This window comes from Symphalangus syndactylus, chromosome 2 (genome assembly GCF_028878055.3).
Source record: "Symphalangus syndactylus isolate Jambi chromosome 2, NHGRI_mSymSyn1-v2.1_pri, whole genome shotgun sequence".
NCBI lineage: Eukaryota > Metazoa > Chordata > Mammalia > Primates > Hylobatidae > Symphalangus > Symphalangus syndactylus.
In genome coordinates, this window is record NC_072424.2 from 89,435,521 (window position 1) to 89,455,762 (window position 20,242).

A 20,242-nucleotide genomic window follows, 5' to 3' on the forward strand; every position below is an offset into this window, starting at 1 on the left:
TCGCTTGAACCTGGGAGGTGGAGGTTGCATTGAGCCGAGACCACACCACTACACTCCAGCCTGATGACAGAGCAAGACTCTGTCTCAAAACAAACAAACAAGCAAAAGAGGTGTTGGAGAGGCTAAAGAGATTGGGTGATATAAGGGTAAGTAAAAGTTCACTAGGCAGGCAAGTTTCAGGGCATTGCAAGCAGATGGAACAGGAAAGGCAAAGGCACAGAGACACGAAGGAACACAGCATGTGTGAGGGCATGCTGAAGTGGTCCAGGGTGACCAGAGCACAGAGCATCTACAGAGGGTGATGAGAGAAAACTACGCAAGGGGACACAGTCCTCTTCTGAGAGGCCTCATAGCTCATGCTAAGAAAGGTGGATATGATCTTGTAGTCAATGGGAAAACAGCACAGAATTTTTAAGCTACCAAGAAACAGATCAGACCTACATTTTGGATGTTCCTCTTTGATGGCAGAGCAGAGGATGGCTAGCACAAGGTCAAAGTGGAGATGAGACCAGTAAGGAGACTCATCAGTAAGTGAGAGCAGTAAGACCCTGGGCAAAGGCAGCGCAGGGAGGATATAAAGGTGTGCCATTGCACAGGCTGTGCACCATACAGCCTGAGGTGTCCCGTTCCCATAAACTGGAGCCTCCCTCATCCAGGGCAGGGGTCTCAGTGCAGTCTTGACATCTGAAGATCCCTCCAGGATGAAACAGGGCCTGAGTTTAGGGTGCTGTGGTCTGATTCTCAACATGTTTATTCCACCACTGCCTTCCCTTTGCCAAGCGTGGAATGTGGCCTCTGATGGTTTTGCCCCCATTCTCCAAACTTGCTGGCAGACCCTTCTGGTGTGAAAAGCCTCATATGAATCACAGCAAAGTTCACTCTGGTAACTATAGATTTAATTCCTGTAATCATTAGCTTTGAGAGCTGAACTATGTGCAATGAAATGCCTCCCTGGAACAGCCAGCAAAAACCATACACGTCTTGACTTTTATGTACAAGAGATAAGCAGTATCACATGAACCTTCTCTTTTTCTCTCTTGAGTTAAAACAGAAACTACATCTTTGTGTGCAACGGTTCTTTGAACAATTAGGAGAGCAGTGATCCTATCAGATAGCTTTTAAACCCTCCTGATTCATACAGCTGAACTGAGTGGTACAACCTGTTGATCTTTCTGGTAACATTGTTATCTCTAAGGATTGATAAGGAATTGACGGCAGACATGGTGGTTCATGCCTGTAATCCCAGCACTTTGGGAGGCTGAGGCAGGCAGATCACCTGAGGTCAGGAGTTCAAGACCAGCCTGGCCAACATGGTGAAACCCTATCTCTACTAAAAATAAAATAATTAGCCAGGCGTGGTGGCAGGGACCTGTAATCCCAGCTACTTGGGAAGCTGAAGCAGGAGAATCACTTGAACCCAGGAGGCAGAGGTTGCAGTGAGCCAAGGTCACGCCATTGCACTCCAGGCTGGGCAACACAGCTAGACTCCATGTCAAAAAAAAAAAAAAAGAAGAAAAAAAAGAATGGACAAGGTTCTCCACTTAAAATCCCAGATGGCAAAGCAAACCAAAGATTGAATTATGAGGATTTTGTTTCTTTGTTTGTTTACCTTCTTAGCATTTGGGAAGAGCACAGGGATGAATCTGAAATTCATGCTTCCTTGTTTTATGAACTCAATCTGCATCTGAAACCAAACAAATTTGAAGGTTTAATTTCAGGAATGAGGATGAGGAGTTAATGGTACCCATAATCATGCACGTCCACATGGCATTTTTATTCTGGTTTCCATACTTGAGTGCCACACACTTATCATTTTAAGGCCTCCCCATTACACATCTATTCCATTCACTCATCAGTCGTTTATTGGAGGCCTATTAGAAGTCACATTCTATGTCAGACTTTGGGTTTTAAGGATTAGGATACCTTCCAGGGTATGCTGGAACTGGCTTGCAGCAGCTCACAAAAGCTGGTTGTGTGCATCTCTTCCTAATTCTGTGTTCAGTGACTTCACACTGATAGCTTGAAATTGGCGATGGTATTGGAGAGTATTTATACCATGGAAATAGGTAAGTGCTACAAATCAGGAGAGCCAGCTTAGCAGAACACCACAGATACAGTCCCTGTCTTCACAAAGCCAGCAGTCTAGTGAGCAGACAGAAAGGAAATTACCAAGCAGAGTGCAGGGTGAAAAGTATGAACAATGGCTCTGGAAGCCCAGAATGGGGGCCATCCGTTCTACATCAGAGATTGGAAGGACAGTTACAAAAGAGGGTTCATTTGGGCACTGAAAGAAAAGATTTTGGTCAAGTAGGGAAAATAGAGGCAGAGGCAACAGCATGAGCAAATGTCTGGAGGTGTGAAAGTGTGTTGATGTGGTTGGGACCAGCTACTAATGCACTGTGGCTAGAGCATAAGATGGGCTTGGCAGAGAGGGGATGTCAATTGTGAAGAGCTCCATCTGCCAGGCTTTAGGTTCCTCGCACCAGTTCCAATATGCTCTGACACTGCGGTAGCCCAAGAAGATTTAGCTACCAAGAACTCTCTCAAAAATCAGAATTTTCAATAGGAGGGGAGTTAGAGTCTTCCAAATCCTGTGACCAGCACAAAGCTTTCAGTCATCTGATGAGGAGATGAGGAATTATGTGTTTCCAACCATTTCATCTTCCAATTCATTTTTATAACTGAGAAGTTTTCATTGTGCATGGAAATAACAGAACAGAGAAGAAAGTGACAGTGGTGATGGCTGGTTATTGAAATCACCATAGAAACCCCTCATAAACACACACTCTCACATAGTCACATACACACACACGATCACACAACACACACAAATCTTCCACAAGGTGTTTTTTCGGAACCACCTCTCTCTAAAAACCGTAAGATAACACCAAGAACATATTTTAAAATGACCCGAGTACTGTGCAGCTAGAAGTACCCACCACACCAGCACCGAGTACACATGAAAGGAAGGGGGGGCCGGGCGTGGTGGCTCACGCTTGTAATCCCAGCACTTTGGGAGGCCGAGGCGGGCGGATCACGAGGTCAGGAGATCGAGACCACGGTGAAACTCCGTCTCTACTAAAAATACAAAAAAAAATGAGCCGGGCGTGGTGGCGGGCGCCTGTAGTCCCAGCTACTCGGAGAGGCTGAGGCAGGAGAATGGCGTGAACCCGGGAGGCGGAGCTTGCAGTGAGCTGAGATTGCACCACTGCACTCCAGCCTGGGCGACAGAGTGAGACTCCGTCTCAAAAAAAAAAAAAAAAAAAAGAAAGGAAGGGGAAGGGGTGCATAAATTACAAGTGAAGCACTGAGTTTTGTTTGACTTCTAGGACTCCGTACACTGTGAAGTTTGGCTTGTGCACTAGGCTGCCCAGCCTGTGGAGGGGCCAGCCAGCAGCAGTGCATTTTTATTTTCTCTCACCCTTGCAGATACTGAGTTTCTGTAAACTAATTCACTCTATGATGCAGTTACTCATCAGTACCTCTGCACTACCTCTGTCATGGCCAAGTTCTTATTGTTCCAGGGTTTTCTGTTGCCTAGAGGGGTGCAGGAAGTCAGCCAGGCAGGCAGGAAGGCACTTCTGTATCTGACCTCTTCGACCCCTTCTGTGATGAGTAAGGGCCCAAGACATGTGGCCCAAGAAACCAAGTTTGGCGACAGTCTGGTTCCACTTGGTACAGTCAGACAAGCTCTGAGACCAAGCTGTGTATTACTGCCTGGCTACACCACACACCCACAGAGCTAGACAGGTTTCCTTAGGAACTGGCTTGAGGCCTCGAGCCCTTCCCAGGCACCAGCTGTCAGCTTCTGGGACTGGCAGGTTCCTAGAGATGCAGACAGGACATTGGGTGCTCTGAGGCCATGCAGACGTGCATCAGACAAGCAAGGGCCAGCAGCACCCAGATCCAGCCATGACCTTTTAAGGCAGTTTACTCCCAGAAATGATACCTTTCGGGGGCACTGTACAAGGGCTGTGAGACTGGTTGAGACCAGAAGAGGAGGGAGCCTTATCTCCTAACTCCCTGGCCCCACTTTTTAACCTCATCAACTTGCCTCGGCTCTTCCTTCGGCTTGGTTGTGAGCTCACATGAGTGGTCTGCACTTGGTGGAAAGGGAGACAGAGACCATGAAGACTCAGATGGGGAACACCCACCCTCCTCCTTTCCCACGCTGCTGACCCACAGGACAGACCTGGGACCTATGTCTGCTTCCCCTGAGGTAAAGCTGTGTGCCCCGAGACAGCTTGACTGTGTCCTCCCCATCTTCCCATCTCAGTGACACTCTATGCTCATTCCAGGTGCCTTCCCCCTCATGAAGTGTTAGAGTGGAAATGGAGCTTATCAGTTCTAGTCCAGTGATTTTCCAAGCCTTTTTAAATCTCAGAATGCTTGGTCAACGAACAAGCCTGAGAAGTACAGACCAGCTCTGGCTGAGGTGGGGGTGGGAGGTGCAGACCCAGCCCCTCCTCCAGCACATATGGACACCCACTGGGAACTCCATAGGACAGCCTGAAAGTCCCAAGTGTAGCACCGCATCGTAGTCAAGCAGAAACTGTCTCCACAGCGTCTCTATAATCACGGGACGCAGGAGGATTGGTAGCCCATAAAACAGCCAGTTCCAAAGCTGGGTGATTGTTTCGGTCAGAATGTTCTAGTTTTACGCCATGCTGAACAAGTTTAATATCCTAAATGTCTCCCACTGATTTGAATATAACCAGGCCCCGTAGTTCCCCACCTGTCATGAGCTAAGAACACTCCCTTCCCTTGTCTGAGTATCTGATATGCACCAGATATTTTGAAAACATTATTTCATTTCATCTTCACGACAACCCTGTAAGTATTAGCGACCCATTTTGTGAATAGGGACATTGAGGCACAAAGAGTTTAAGCAGTGGGGCCACAGCCACACAGCCTGTACATGAGGAAGCCAACTTTAACCAGGCCCATGTGATGCAACAGCAGGTGTCCCTTTCACTACGCCACCTGCCTTTCTGAAAAGGTAGGGCACAGAACATGATACAGCTGCAGGGGCCAGCCCTCCTCACCGCCCTGTCTCCCACCTCCTAGGACTTCATAGTTGCTGGTAAACAGCCAAGCCAGCAAAGCACGTCTTTCCAGAATCTTGGATCCTAGAGATCACAGATTGCTCTCCCCTTGCAACTGATAGGAACAACTGAGTCCCAGAGGTGCAGGGACTTGCCCACAGTCCCTAAGGTAGATGGAGCCAGAACCAACAGCCCCTCTCCTGACATGGCAGGCCTGGAGCTCTTCACCCAGCATCACGCTGCCTTCAGTTGGTCTCTGGGGAAGAATGGGACTTCCCTGGACAAGGTATCCATCCCCAGGGGACAGTGAGGTGTTGTGATCCCCTCCCCACTCACCATTCGATGAATGTACTTAGTATGTAAGCCATGCTCATCCTCGTCCAGCTGCGACTCAGCGCCTTCCACATCCTGTTTGTATTTGGGGCTGATTGCTACGATTATCATCACGGTCTTCTATTAATGACAGGGAGAAAGGCATGTTTATGGAAGTGTAAAGTGTGGTCCGTTTGGTGAAGGCAGGCTGGAATCTGGCCAGCAGGACTGTGGGCATTCTCTGACACATGGGGTGGAGGGCCAGGCTCATTCTCCATAGAAAGAGAACACTGGCCCCCACTCAGGCAGACTCCTGTCTCTGCTTCTCCCTTCTGTCTCCAGCCCAGCCCCACGTCGAACATGCAGAGCAAATGGCTCAGAGAGGGGCCCTCTCAAATAGATGTGCTTTTGCCTACCATTTTCCACAACCATCACTAATAAACCTTTAATGAAAGCCCGAATCACTGAGTGAGTCTGCGTCGTGGCAAAAAGGCACTGCAACACCAACAGTAAGAAGCACCCTCCCTCCCTCCAGCTGGTTCTGAGCTGCCAGTCACTGCACTCTTGACTGCCCTGTCTTCTGCGTGTACACATTAGCACAGTCAGTAGGAACAGACCCTTCAGCACAAAGCAAACATCAGGCTGCAGACAAAAGGAAAAGTGCAACACCCCAGCCTGCTGAGACTCCCATCCCCCACTGACTCCCTCCGAAAGAAGCAGCTGACACGGACACGCTGGCAGCAATCAATTTCGATCTTGTTAAAGCACAACGTGTCCCAGTGGCCGGTATAGATTCTGTCAGTGGAGAACAAATCACGGGGCTGCGCGTGGGCACCTCGGGGGTGGTGTGCTGTGCAGCCTGCGAGGCTGCCTAGGAAACCTCTTCAGCCCAATTCTACAAAACACTTCGGGTGGCCTCAGATTAAATTGAATTCTGCTGCTCTCTCCCCACTCTCCGCCTTCATTTCCTTCTTTCCTATTCTCGTCAAAAGATTATTTCCTCTGATTGTTATCAACCACCTGTGTCTGGTTTGACCGTTATTTCCTGCCTGTGCATGTCCAAGAGGGCGACCCCATCCTTCCTTTCCAAGTCTTTGCACGGCTTCCAACAAGGGAGGCTTTGTTGGGGCTTTCTCAGCTTCAGACTTAGGTGGGTATGCCAGGGTTTCTTTGATAAAACAACTTCGTAAGCTCATTGTCTTTCTCACCAGAAAACGAACTCTGGTTTTTGGAATGTACTTACATCCCTAAGGTAGCGCTCCATCCATTTAATGATATCAATGCCTCGGATTCTATCCTCAAATATGTCAATCTGCAAAAAAAGATGTGGGAGTTGGCCCTTAATGAGAGGTTCTCTCAAGATGCAGAGCAGAAGAAAACATGATACTATATACATTTAAAGCTCCAAAACTTAACTAATGCTTTTTGCAAGGAGGAGCACATAGGTCTAAAAAACAAAATATAATTTTCTGAAAATATTCCCTATTTCAACATTAGTAGGCACTTAAGTAGTTAATATTATGTCCATAACTAGGATATTGTGATACACATTAAAATATATCTATGGCTACACAATAATCAGGTTTTTAAAAATCTGAGGGACATGGTATACCACTAAGTTGGATATAAACCAGCAATATACATACATTATATATCTGTAATTTAGAAATTTGAAAGGCAAACATAACTCTGGAACATTTTAATGGATGTGTGGCATACAAGTAACTGAGATACAATTGTGGTGCTTTACTTGCATTAGTGAGGTCATTATTATGGTATTATGTCCAGTTTCGATCTATATGTTTCAAAAGGATTGTATGAAACTTGGAGCAGAGCCAAGGAACAGTCACAAAAACAATTACTGAAATGGTAGGGAAGAGGTTTATGATGAAAGTCAGAAGTAGAACTCTTAGGCCTTGAAAAGACTGATATTTACTATCAGTGCTCAAGTTTTTGAAGGGATATTTTAAAAGGAGAAAGATCAGTTATTTTTTATTTTATAAGAAACCAAAGAAGGCCCTTCTTGGGCTCAGGCTTATACCGCAGTGTGTGTGTGTGTGTGTGTGTGTTGCACGTGTGTGTTTACGAGGTGCTCTTGATGGGAAGAAGGATTATATACTGGAATGGGTGACTCAGGGAGAGTGTCCCTGGGGAGGGGTTATATGATTCAGCTGCACTGCTCCCAGATTACTTGTCCTAAATGTCATTCCATGCCAGGCACAGTGGCTCATGCCTGTAATCCCAGCACTTGGGAGGCCGTGGCAGGCAGATCACTTGAACCCAAGAGTTCGAGACCAGCCTGAGAAATACGGCGATACTCCATCTCTACAAAAAATACAAAAAATTAGCCGGACATGGTGACATGAACCTGTAGTCCCACCTATCCGGGAGGGTGAGGCAGGAAGATGGGTTAAGCATGGGAAATAGAGGCTGCAGTGAGCTATAATCATGCTACTGCATTCCAGCCTAAGCAAAAGAACAAGACCCTGTCTCAAAAAAATAAATAAATAATAAATGTCACTCCACTGTTTAGGACTGATCAAGTCAAGTCCCAGCCCTTCAGCAAGCTTTCTGTGCCATCCATGATCCAGCCTCACCTCTCTTTTCCCCACATATCTTGTCTACTTTACTCCCTACATTGGTGTCCCCTGTACCCTAAAGGCACAGCACAAGCCTCCCTGCTCTGTGAATCATTCCCGCATGCCAATCTCCTCCTCTTCCTTACTTCACCTAACTCTACCCCATTGTGACCACTAATGATACTAGACAGTTAACACATATGATAACATTATTTTATTCGGGACATGTTTCATTTATGTCTGCTGTGTCTCTTCAACCAGATGCTAAGCTTCCTATGGAAAGAGACCGTTCCCTGTGTACACCGAACTATCACATACATAGAGTACAGAGTTCAGAATATGTGCCTTTACATGAAAAATGGAACGGCTGTTATTCTGATTTAGATGACTCCTGTTTTCAAATGTGTGATGGCCAGTGACTACTCTTGAGAACGCTTTTGTAGCTTTCTGTGACTGTGTCAGTAATCCACTGCTATTATATGGGAAAGAAGCAATATAGTGTCAGGGTTGAGAAGAAATGGACAGCTTGGGTTCTGTCTTGGCTTTGCCACTTCCCACCTGCATGACTTTGGAAATGTTACTAAAACTCTCTAAATCTTATGTTAACTTGTAATATGTAGTTAATAAACTGACTTCCTAGGGTGGTTGTGAGGACTAAAATGAGTTAACATGGAAAAGGCCTATCATAATGCCAGGCAGGAAATAAGCATTCAATAAATGGTGATAATTGGCCGGGCGTGGTGGCCTGTAATCCCAGCTCTTTGGGAGGCTGAGGGGGGAGTGTGGTTAACTTGAGGTTAGGAGTGTGAGACCAGCCTGGCAAACATGGTGAAACCCCGTCTCTACTAAAAATACAAAAAAAAAAATTAGCTGAGCTTGGTGGCAGGCGCCTGTAATCCCAGTTACTCAGGAGGCTGAGGCAGGAGAATTGCTTGAGCCTGGGAGGCAGAGGTTGCAGTGAGCTGATATCGTGCCACTGCACCCCAGCCTGGGCGACAGAGCAAGACCCCGTCTCAAAAAAATTAAATAAATAAAAAATAATGATTATTGTTATTATCCAAGCACTCTAAATTATTCCCAGGTACTGTAGTGGACATCCTGGGTGGTGCGATGAGCTGGATATCTTCCATTTGTTTCTCCAAGTCTCTCCCAAAGTCCATAGCTCCTGTTATGATCATTCCTCCACACAGCTACTATTATGGGCTGAATTGTGTTCCCAAAATTCCTATGTTGAAGCCCTATCTCCCAGTACCTCAGAATGTGACTGTATTTGGAGATAGGACCTTTAAAGAAGTAATTAGGGTAAAAAGAGGTGATATGTATGGGCCCTAATCCAATAGGACTGGTGTCCATAGAAGAAGAGATTAGAACACAGACATGTGTCCACACAGAGAAGAGACCGTGTGAGGACAAAAGGAGAAGACAGCCAGCTACCAGCCAAGGAGAAAGGCCTCAGGATGAAATGAACCCTGCTGAAACCTTCATCTTGGACTTACAGCCTCTAGAACTGTGAGAAAATAAATTTCTACGCTTAAGCCACCCAGTCTGTAGTACTTTATAGGAATCCTAGCAAACTAATATAGCCATCCTCTTCATCTTCCAGTAAGAATTCCTCCTTTGACTCTTTAGACCTAGGGGCAGTAACAACTCCCTGCTTTTGCTAGTGCCAGAATACTGCACTATCCCCAGTAAAATTGGATTCTCTAAAACCTACCCAAAGCTTTGTAATAGGCCCTTTATTACACTCTCCTTAAATTACTCATTAAGTGTTTCATTCCACTAAGGGGATCTAGATGTTTCAATAATAACTTAGCTGTCCAGGACCGGGCTCTGTGATTTCTACCACAAGTCTTCATAGAGACGAGGGTCAGGGACAGATTTAAATTCTGCTTAAGCGGCCCCTGGTTGCTGAGATAAACAAACAAACAAAACCTAAGCTCTTCTCCAGGGGCAATCAGTATGTGTCTTTGGAAATGACAAAAAGTAAGATCTTTTCTGAAATGCTGGCCTTATGTCTTAGTATTTATTTATATTACAGACCTGGTCTTGCTATATTGCCCAGGCTGGCCTCCAACTCCTGGGCTCAAGTGATCCTCTCCCCTCTGTCTCCCAAGTAGCTGGGACTACAGGCATGCACCACCACACCCAGTGTAATTTGATTTTATGTCACAGTTGCTGCAGTGCTTTCTTTTTTTCTTTTTTTTGGAGACAGAGCCTTGCTCTGTTGCCCAGGCTGGGTTGGAGCGCAGTGGTGTGATCCTGGCTCACTGCAACTTCCACCTCCCAGGTTCAAGCAATTCTTGTGCCTCAGCCTCCCAAGTAGCTGGGACTACAGGCGCACACCACCATGCCAACTTTTTTTTTTTTTTTTTTTTTTTTTTTTTTTTTTTTTTTGAGACAGAGCCTTGCTCTGTCACCCAGGCTGGAGTGCAGTGGTGAGATCTCAGCTCACTGCAACCTTCACCTCAGGGTTCAAGCAATTCTCCTCGTGCCTCAGCCTCCCAAGTAGCTGGGACTACAGGCATGCGCCACCACACTCGGCTAATTTTTTTGTATTTTTTGTAGAGATAGGGTTTGACTATGTTGTCCAGGCTGGTCTTGAACTCCTGACCTCAGGTGATCTGCCTGCCTCAGCCTTACGGAGTGCTAGTATTACAGGTGTGAGCCACTGCGCCTGGCCATAGATGGGGTTTTTAGTAGAGATGGGGTTTCTCCATGTTGCCTAGGCTCGTCTCGAACTCCTGAGCTCAGGCAATTTGTCTGCCTTGGCCTCCCAAAGTGCTACAATTACAGGCATGAGCCACCACACCTGGCCGCTGTAGTGCTTTCTTATACCAGAAATGAGAAAGGGAAATATTAGTCTCTATATAATTATGGCGTTGGATTGTATAAGTTGTATACATTTTTTAAAAAAGAACTTTTTCATTTTTTTAAAAAATTGTCTCGGCCAAGTGCAGTAGCTCACACCTGTAATCCCAGCACTTTGGGAGGCCGAGGTTGGCAGATCATGAGGTCAGGAGTTTGAGACCAGCCTGGCCAACAGAGTGAAACCCCATCTCTACTAAAAATACACACACACAAAAAAATTAGCTGGCATGGTGGTGGGCGACTGTAATCCTAGCTACTTGGGAGGCTGAACCTGGGAGGCAGAGGTTGCAGTGAGCCAGGATCGTGCCACTGTACACCAGCCTGGGCAACAGTTTGAGACTCCATCTAAAAAAAAAAATTATCTTATAGAATAAAGAAAACTTCAAATAAAAACTCCTGTTAAACAATACTAAATAACTTTTAAAATTGATATTTAGTTACTAAGTATCTCTCTTTACCCATAGACATTTATATTCATAGATATTTCCCTTAATTTTTCACCACTCTCTAGAATTCACAAGAAAAGGCCTAGAAGAGGGCTCTGGAAAGGAAAAGAAGTTATCTCAGTGTTTGAGGAAAGCCAGTCCCCTGAGTAGCATCATGTGGTACTTTATTTATCATAGAGAAAAATTTACATGGCTTTAAGCTGTACTGTGTCAAGGGACTGCAGGGGGACAGGGGCAGTGTGTGTTTCCTGAGATTTCTGGAGCCAAGATCACAGTGGGCTTGCAGGGCTGGGTGAGGTCGGCCTCCCCTGGAACTGGATTAAACCAGCCCCAAACCCGGCCAGTGTCACCTATCCAGAAGCATCACTGCATCAAGGTATGAAAATGGCAGCTGTGCGCAATGGAGGATTTAGGCTGCAGGATTCTACTTCAAACCTCACAACCCAGTGCAGAACCAGAGGACCTTGTTAAATAAGCAGGTGACCATGGTGAAGCCTGCAGCTTCCTGCATCATGGGAAGCTCAGCCAAAGTGGGCATGATTGGTGAGAAAGGACAAAGGTACAAAGTGTAGCAAGAGCCCGGCGTTTCCTTCAGGCCAGGGGCCGCTGCATATGTGGTCAGCATTAGCACTGATCTTGCTGTTCAGACATACTTGGGGTCACTCAAACAGCATACAGGAAAAAAATGCTGGAGACTTCAGATAGCTTAAAATCTAGAAAATAATTATTACCTAAATCTATAAGCATTCAATGCATAATCACATAAATCAAATAATATCATTTAAAACACCAACAGCTATTACACTTTTTCTTCTGCTGCTTTTCTCTCCATTGTACTCACTATAACTGTTCAGTTATCTATTTGGACAAAATACTTACTGCAGTTTGGAAGCCATTTACCAACAAAAAGTTCACGAATTTCACCACCTCCATAGCTGTGTCCATTGAATAAGTGATAAAGACTTTCCCTAAGAGAAAATTTTTACATTTATTAGAAACTGATCCAATTATTCTATTCTAAACAAACTTATAAATTATATGCAATATCTTTTGTTCTTCTAGAATAATAAGAGGAAAACTTGGGCTGGGGGTGTTCTAAGAGCTTATGCCTGCATTGTATGCTGTCCTCAGGGCACAGCTCCTCCGGCCCAAAATGACAGCGGGTCTGTCCAAGGGAGTGCAGACCGCTCAGCGTGAATGGAAATCAGAGCGACAGAGGAGAGCACTGGCAGGCTCAGACAAGCCTAGGGAAATCCACCACCCAGAATCCACGAGCCCTTAAGATCAGGCACTGCCTAGTTTCTTAGAGACACTTGGCACTGTGCCCAAGGAATACTCTCCCAGCAGGCAGAGAAGCTAAAACTTGCTAAGGGGCCACCCAGCAGTGTCTTCTTTTGATCTCCTGATGCTCTCCGCTGCCCTGAAAGCTCGCTCTTCTGACAAGATCAAGTGGGAGGAGAGTGAGAAAGTGGTTCCCCACTCCCTTCTTCCCCGCAATCCACTCACTTTTGGAGAAAGGCCAGGAAGTTTGGAGTTAAACAAAGCACAGCTCAGAAATGTTAGTAAAAAAACACTTCAGCGGCTTGAAGGAGAGACACCGCCTCTGGGCAGTCCAACATCACAGACTCCGTCACTCATCCCTGGGTCAGCTTAGAGCAGCAGACAGTACGGTTTGGACAAGCTTAACCCAGTCAGGATGAACCAGTGTTTTCTCAGGCTAAAGTCTTGGGGAAATTGTCTGACTAGCATTTTAATGTGAAAGCTGAATAATCTCTGTGTGTTGGCTTGTAGTCTGGAATGGACCAGTTAAATCTCAGGAAGCCCTTGGGGCAGAGGATGGAGAAGAAAGGGGGGCTGGAGAGAAAATACGAGTCTGTATCTACACTGAGGTTTTCTGAAACACACCTCCCAAATGGAAGTGTGTATAATGGTCATATTAACTCATTTAAGCAGCCAGATATATTGATGGCACTCAATTTTCTTCTGAACACCTAACATTCACCCAATTCTTACATATTTTACGACTTCCTTTATAGATTATGGTAAGATATGTATGATCTATAGACTGATATCAGGACTATAACGTATGTGGGGCAGCATCTGTTCTCCAGAAATGCTCAAAATTAAAATGATTAAGACCTTAAGAAAGTGTTCAGAAATAAAATGTTTTGAATGAAAACAGCAATGAATCATTGTCATAGAAATCTTTCAGAGTTGTCAATGACTAAACAGCACAGATCCCCCAAAAGGAATTAGCAGATGCAAAAGGCTTTGTTTCAGGTTTGGTTCAAAGAGGTTCCCAGATTTGGAAAATGCATATTAGAATTACCTGAGCTTCTCTAGCAAGCACATCATATAATAATTTCACAAGTAGTGGCTGTTTTCTTAAGATTTCTGGAAATTACTGTCCTGACTGACCTTAATATGAGAACATTTTGGTGATATTTCAACATTTCTGGTTCTGGCAGCAAAATGTGGAAAAAGAATCATCACCTTACGCTTAGTTGAATGTTTCTTTAAATACAAGGCTTAGTTTGCATTTGGTTGTGATGCAGTATGGAGAATGTGAGACCGTTTTTTCCAAACAAGATTGCTCATTCCTACAGGAAATGACCTCGTTCTTGATGGCTGCTGCTAACTTATGGTGAGATGCTGGGTCCCTGTCCAATACCACATGGACATCCAATCTATTTACCCAGGGACAAGTCCACTCAAAAGCATCATTTAGAAGAGGGAAAAGGCATTGAGGTTATTTGTTTTTGGAGTATGTGCTTAAGGAAATCTAGAGGTAGGCAGTTTTTGAGTGTTACTAGTTGTGTCAGAATCACTAAAAACATTGATACAAAATGCTGGTTACTTTTTAAGCAAAAAGCAAAAAAGTGCATTTTATTTTACTGTGTATATGAGAAATAGCTGAGGTTATGAGGCCAGGTACAGTGGCTCACGCCTGTAATCCTAGCACTTTGGGAGGCCAAGGCGGGTGGATCGCTCAAGTCCAGCAGTTCAAGACCAGCCTGGGCAACATGGCAAAACCCCGTCTCTAGTAAAAGTATAAGCAAATTAGCTGGGTATGGTGTGTGCACCTGTAACCTCAGCTATTCGGGAGGCTGAGGTGGGAGAATCACCTGACCCCAGGAGGTTGAGGCTGCAGTTAGCCATGATCACACCACTGCACTCCCGCCTAGGCGACAGGAGTGAGACCCTGTCTTAAAAAAAAGGAAAATCTTCGAGATTAGGGACGAATGATCATCCAGCCATCACAAAGTACAAGACCTCACAAGAAGAAGGAGTGGCCGGGCACAGTGGCTCACACCTGTAATCCCAGCACTGTGGGAGGCCGAGGCAGGTGGATCACGAGGTGAAGAGATTGAGACCATCCTGGCCAACATGGTGAAACCCCGTCTCTACTAAAAATACAAAAAATTAGCTGGGTGTGGTAGTGGGCACCTGTAGTCCCAGCTACTCTGGAGGCTGAGGCAGGAGAATGGCGTGAACCCGGGAGGTGGAGCTTGCAGTGAGCTGAGATCACGCCACTGCACTCCAGCCTGGGCGACAGAGCGAGACTCCGTCTCAAAAAAAAAAAAAAAAAAAAAAAAAGAAGGAGAGAACAATGTTGCAAACAACTTACGCAATTCTTCTGGCAAATTGCTTGTTTTTAGAGTTCCTCTGGCTGGAGGGTTGCTAGGGGGTCTAGGCACAGCAGCTGGGGACGGAGGCTGGGGAACCTGTGGTCTCAGCTCTGCAGGGCACTCCAAAGACTCCCCAGGAGCACCAGCTCTATTAGGTGGCTGGTGATGTGGCTGGTCCCTAGAAAGGAATACATTTACAGTCAATTTTCATTCTTTACAAAGGCAAACCTTCAGGGACAGAAAGACTTTTAGAACTCTGGGAAGATCCCAGTGGGCTATCTCTCCTCTGCCTGTATTTCTTATCTGAGACAGAAGGAAGAGGGGAGCCCCATGGAGTTGTAGTCAATAAGCGATTCAGCTGGCTGCCACATGTGAGGGCCTGTGCTCTGACTCCAAAGAGGGAAGAAGGATTTGACTTCTCTATTCAAGATTTGTTTAATTGGAAAAACAAGTCTCATGCACAGGGCAGACAAGGTCACCAACAAAACAAACTAGTATGACAGGTGACACAGATGGTTGATGTTATAGGCATTCAGATAAAAAGACATGACTTTTAGCTCATAATAGATAACATTTAATTACGTATCAAAAGGTAAAGAGGGCCATGTAGATTTAGAAGTATTGTACTGTTGACATATAAATGGAAATCTGATTTTGAAGACCCTTTAAAGAAGTTGCTACCATATTAGATAGCATCTTTATTATTTTGGTTGCCAGTATTCCCACGAGCATTCTGCTGAGATGAACAATCAGATGCCCTCGTGTGAGATTTGGAGGGCAGAAGGAAATGGAGAGCACGCTTCTGCCACTTCTGTGGTTTCTGTCGGTAAGCACAGTGACGAGGTGCTGAGTTTTCCCCAGAAAGCCTCCCAGTGTCCTGTTACCAGCTTCACAGGTGTCGAGGGCAGGGCATGGGCATCCATTGTTCACCAGTGGAGATCTATCTGGCACAGAACCGATCCAACCATTGCAGTGGTCACAGCGGTGTTGGCTTTCTGATCCTCGACCTTCCTGACTGCCAGAGGAGGCAGCCTCTTTGGTGGCCCTCTTCTGTGGTATTGCGCTAACCGGTGGTGGGACTAAAACTGTCTCTATAATGTTTTATTTCTTAAAAAAAAATTCTGAAGCAAATGTGACAATATGTTAACATTCTTAAAATCTGGGTAGTGGGAACATGGATGTTGTTATTTGTGGTGTGTTTGAAATTGTGTCATATTATAAATTTAAAAAAATGTTTTGACTACAAAATCTCTATGTATATGCCCAGTTTTTATAGATTGTTGCTTACGCTTTTCATATTTTTACCCAAAGAGTAATCAGGAATTCTAAAAGTCTTATGTAACAGGATTTAAAATAAAATTACACAGAATCTCAACTGTACTATATTTTGAAAATATGAATGCTTAAGATTATTTTTATTTTATATTTTTATTATAGAGAAAATAATTTCTATAAAATATGCTTTCAGCTAATGGGGGATCCCATTCCATATTTTTTTCTCTTTTTCTTTTTTTTATTTCTCCAAGAAAAACTCATTCCAGTTCTTTTGCATTAAATTCTCTTACACCAAAAAAATTGTTTCAAAAGTTGCTTAGTTGTTATAGAAGATGATTGCTTATATGATAAAGAAGTGTTAAGGCCTTGATAATATTCAAAAGCTTCTGTATAAAAACAATACCGTGGAAATTAATGACAGAGTAAACTTTCTGAATTAAAGTTCTCTTTCAAACTATGAGTAAGAGGAGAATTAGCTGGCTTCTTTTTTTTTTTTTTTCCTTTTTTTTGAGACAGGGTCTTGCTCTGTCACCCATGTTCAATCACAGCTCACTGCAGCCTTGACCTCCTGGGCTCAGGTGATTTTCCCACCTTAGCCTCCTGAGTAGCTGGGACCACAGGCATGAGCCACCACACCTGGCTAATATTTGTCTTATTTTGGTAGAGATGGGATTTCGCCATGTTGCCCAAGCTGGTCACAAACTCCTGACCTCAAGCGATCTTCCTGCCTCAGCCTCCCAAAGTGCTGGGATTACAGGCATGAGCCACTATGCCCAACCTCAGTTGGATGGGTTTGTGTGTATGTGTGTGTGTGTTTTGTTTGTTTTTTAGTTTTTGAGACAGAGTCTCACTCTGTCACCCAGGCTGGAGTGCAGTGGCACAATCACGGCTCACTGCAGCCTTGACCTCTTGGGCTCAGGCAATTCTCCTGCCTCAGCCTCCTGAGTAGCTGGAACCAGAGGTATGTGCCACCACACCTGGCTAATTTTTGTATTTTTTTGTAGAGATGGGTTTTCGCTATGTTGCCCAGGCTGGTCTCAAATTCCTGGGCTCAAATAATCCACGCACCTCTGCCTCCCAAAGTGCTGGGATTACAGGTGTGAGCCACCATGCCCAGCCTAGCTCCTTTACCTGAACTTATTTTTCATTATCCTAAAATGGTAAAATAGATCAAGAAGATCAGAACAGGCTTAAATTGATGCTATAAAACCAATTACTCTGTATTATCTTTGCAACTCTTTTGTAAGTCTAAAATTGTTTGAAAATAAAAGTTTATTTTAAAAATTACTATTCTCTTTCCTATTCAACACCAAACTTATTTCATAAAGATGCTTACATTTTGTTTATTTCCCTGGAATTTTAGATATTTCTTCTGTTAGAGTGCCTATCCTGCTATAAAATCACATTTTACCTAATTCCATTGTTTAAACTCCATGTATTTACGGTTTAGAAAAATAAAGGATCTGGCCCAGCACGGTGGCTAACACCCGTAATCCCAGTACTTTGGGAGGCTGATGTGGGTGGATCACTTGAGGCCAGGAGTTTGAAACCAGCCTGGGCAACAAAGTGAGATCCCTTCTCTGCAAAAAATAAAAAAATTAGCTGGGTGTGATAGCGGACGCCTGTAGTTCCAGCTACTCTTGGGAGGCCGAGGTTGGAAGATGGCTTGGGTGCAGGAGGTGGAGGTTTCAGTGAGTTGAGATCACACCACTGCACTCCACCCTAAGTGACAGAGTCAGATCCTGTCTCAAAAGAAAAAGAGAAAAAAAGAGATCTGTCTTGAAAGAAAATATGAGGGTTTGTGGGCTTCTGAGCAAAAGAGAAAGCAGGCATGTGCCTCTTCACCATTGTTAATAAAGTGGGCTTTTTTTCTTTCCATGAAGTTTTCAAACTAATTACCACTTTCTGTATTTCTGAAAAATCCACTCTAATAGGAACTTCATATTTTACTCTATGCTATAAAAACAGAATCTAGTTTTACAGTGGTATACAAAAGTTGTTTTTGCGCAAAAGTAAACATTTAATCTACTTTCTTCCAAATATTGTCATAAATGAGGAAGCTCCATTTACATGAGTTTTACCTATATATTTTAGATCCATAAATTAAGAGAAAAGGAAAGTCCAAAGAGAATAAGGGAAAAAAATGATTAAAGAGGCAGGGCACAGTGGCTCAAGCCTGCAATCCCAGCACTTTGGGAGGCCGAGGCGGGCAGATCACAAGGTCAGGAGTTCGAGACTAGCCTGGCTAATATGGTGAAACCCCATCTCTACTAAAAATACAAAAATTAGCTAGACATGGTGGCGCGCAGCTACCCAGGAGACTAAGGCAGGAGAATAGCTTGAACCCGGGAGGTGGAGGTTGCAGTGAGCCAAGATCATGCCACTGCACTCCAGCCTGGGCGACAGAGCAAGGCTCTATCTCAAAAAAAAAAAAAAAAAAAAAAAAAAAAAAAGATTGAAGAATTAGACAACTGAAGTCATGAAAATACAGAGTTAAGCATAGGAGAGACCTAATAATGGTACTCAACATATATGAATGTTTTTATTACAAAAGAAAATAATAGGCCAGGCGCAGTGGCTCATGCCTGTAATACCAGCACTTTGGAAGGCCAAGGTGGGTGGATCACTTGAGCCCAGGAGTTCAAGACCAGCTGGGCAACATAGGGAGATCCCCTCACTACAAAATATACAAAAGTTAGCTGGGCATGGTGGCACGTGCTTCTAGCCCCAGCTACTTAGGAGGCTGAGGTGGGAGGATTGCTTGAACCTGTAAGGTAGAGGTTGCAGTGAGTCAAGTTTGCACCACTGCACTCCAGCCTGGGTGACAGAGCAAAACCCTGTCTCAAAAAAAGAAAAGAACAGGTAATTTTAAATTTTGATGGAAAATTAATTGAATTTAACATTTTAAAGTAAGAAATAGGCTTAAACAGAAACAGACACTAGACATATAAAGAATTGGCTAAGAGTGGAAGTCAGTCATAGTAAAATCAAAAATCTATTTTGTGGACTAAAAATTCAGATGATCTGAAAATAAAAGAAAGGGGTGTCACTTGGAGAACATCTGAAGAGCCTTTCCTTAAAGAGAATTTCGACTAGTCACTAGTGGCTTTCTATGTCTGATAAAGAGATCCTTGTCAACCAGCTTCCGTTTCCTCCTGACCTGAAAAGTCTATATTGGGCGTTCCACCATGTGACTTGCTCACTAACATGGGTTAGCAAACCTATAGAGAATTCTGTTCCATCTTCGTTGCATTGGCATAATTCCTTTCCATGTTAAAAATGCCTGAAGGTTGGGCCTGTCATACTTACTGGTGCCTTAGAAGCCCCGGAAAGGAGCAGTCTCTCTGTGCGGGCCTCTCTTCTTGGTCCCAGGGGCTGGGATAATTCAGGATAACCTTCTGCACAGGGTGCAGGCCTCTCACACTGGCTCCAGGCAGGGGCTGCCCAGGCAGAGCCGGCTGGATCACTTGCTGGTAGGCTGCTCGAGGGTAGTCATGGCCATCTGTAGGTGAAGACAACAAAGACAACAGGGAACATCAACTCTAGCTCCTTCGTGTGAAAGGAGTTGTAAGCTCCATGCTCATTTGTGTCTTGATCCAAGCTGAGGGGTCCAGATATCTGTTACCACCTCTGTGATGTTTGCCATATTTCTCTACTGTTAATTACTTGAGTGTTTTCATGAAATTCACTTTTTTTTTGTCCTAAATAAAAACATCTGTGAAATCACCAGTTTGGTATTCCAGCTGGAAAACTCAAAAAACTTTTCAAAAAACTCTACACAGGCTCCTCTTTTTGTAAGATACTTAGGAAAATCCAGCCATGAAGAACCTCTTTCACACCACCATTCGTACCATAATTTCCTTCATGTCCCGAACCCAAGGCTAGGAAAAATTATCTGTATGATATAGAATCACTGCTCTGTATTTTCCTCCCCCAAGTGGACACACGTGTGCATGTGCACACACACGTGCGTGCGCACACACACACCCAACTCTCCTCTTAAGAAGAGGTAAATGAACGAAAACTTGGCTCATCCTCCTGGGAACTAGCCAACCAACTGGCAACACCCTCCAACTCCCTTGGTCCTC

The 20,242-nt window shown here is 44.5% G+C and overlaps 1 protein-coding gene and 1 long non-coding RNA gene across 5 annotated transcripts in view; one reads left to right on the forward strand and one right to left on the reverse strand.

Moving 5' to 3' along the window:
- LOC129472171 (uncharacterized) overlaps window positions 1-20,242 on the forward strand; it is a 119,976-nt gene that overhangs the window by 86,455 nt on the left and 13,279 nt on the right. The window lies entirely within an intron of this gene.
- Window positions 1-20,242, reverse strand: part of TRAF3IP2 (TRAF3 interacting protein 2) — a 43,108-nt gene that overhangs the window by 2,423 nt on the left and 20,443 nt on the right. Inside the window, exons 3-8 of one of the 4 annotated variants that reach the window (XM_055261302.2) lie at window positions 19,464-19,656; window positions 14,879-15,057; window positions 12,130-12,218; window positions 6,601-6,669; window positions 5,382-5,498; window positions 1,610-1,684 (exon numbers count right to left, since the gene is read on the reverse strand). In XM_055261302.2, coding sequence (XP_055117277.1) covers window positions 1,610-1,684; window positions 5,382-5,498; window positions 6,601-6,669; window positions 12,130-12,218; window positions 14,879-15,057; window positions 19,464-19,656 — 722 coding nt within the window. Of the gene's footprint in view, window positions 1-1,609; window positions 1,685-5,381; window positions 5,499-6,600; window positions 6,670-12,129; window positions 12,219-12,756; window positions 14,843-14,878; window positions 15,058-19,463; window positions 19,657-20,242 lie in introns of those variants that run through there. The other 3 variants (XM_063631064.1, XM_063631059.1, XM_055261322.2) reach the window with 3 other exon arrangements.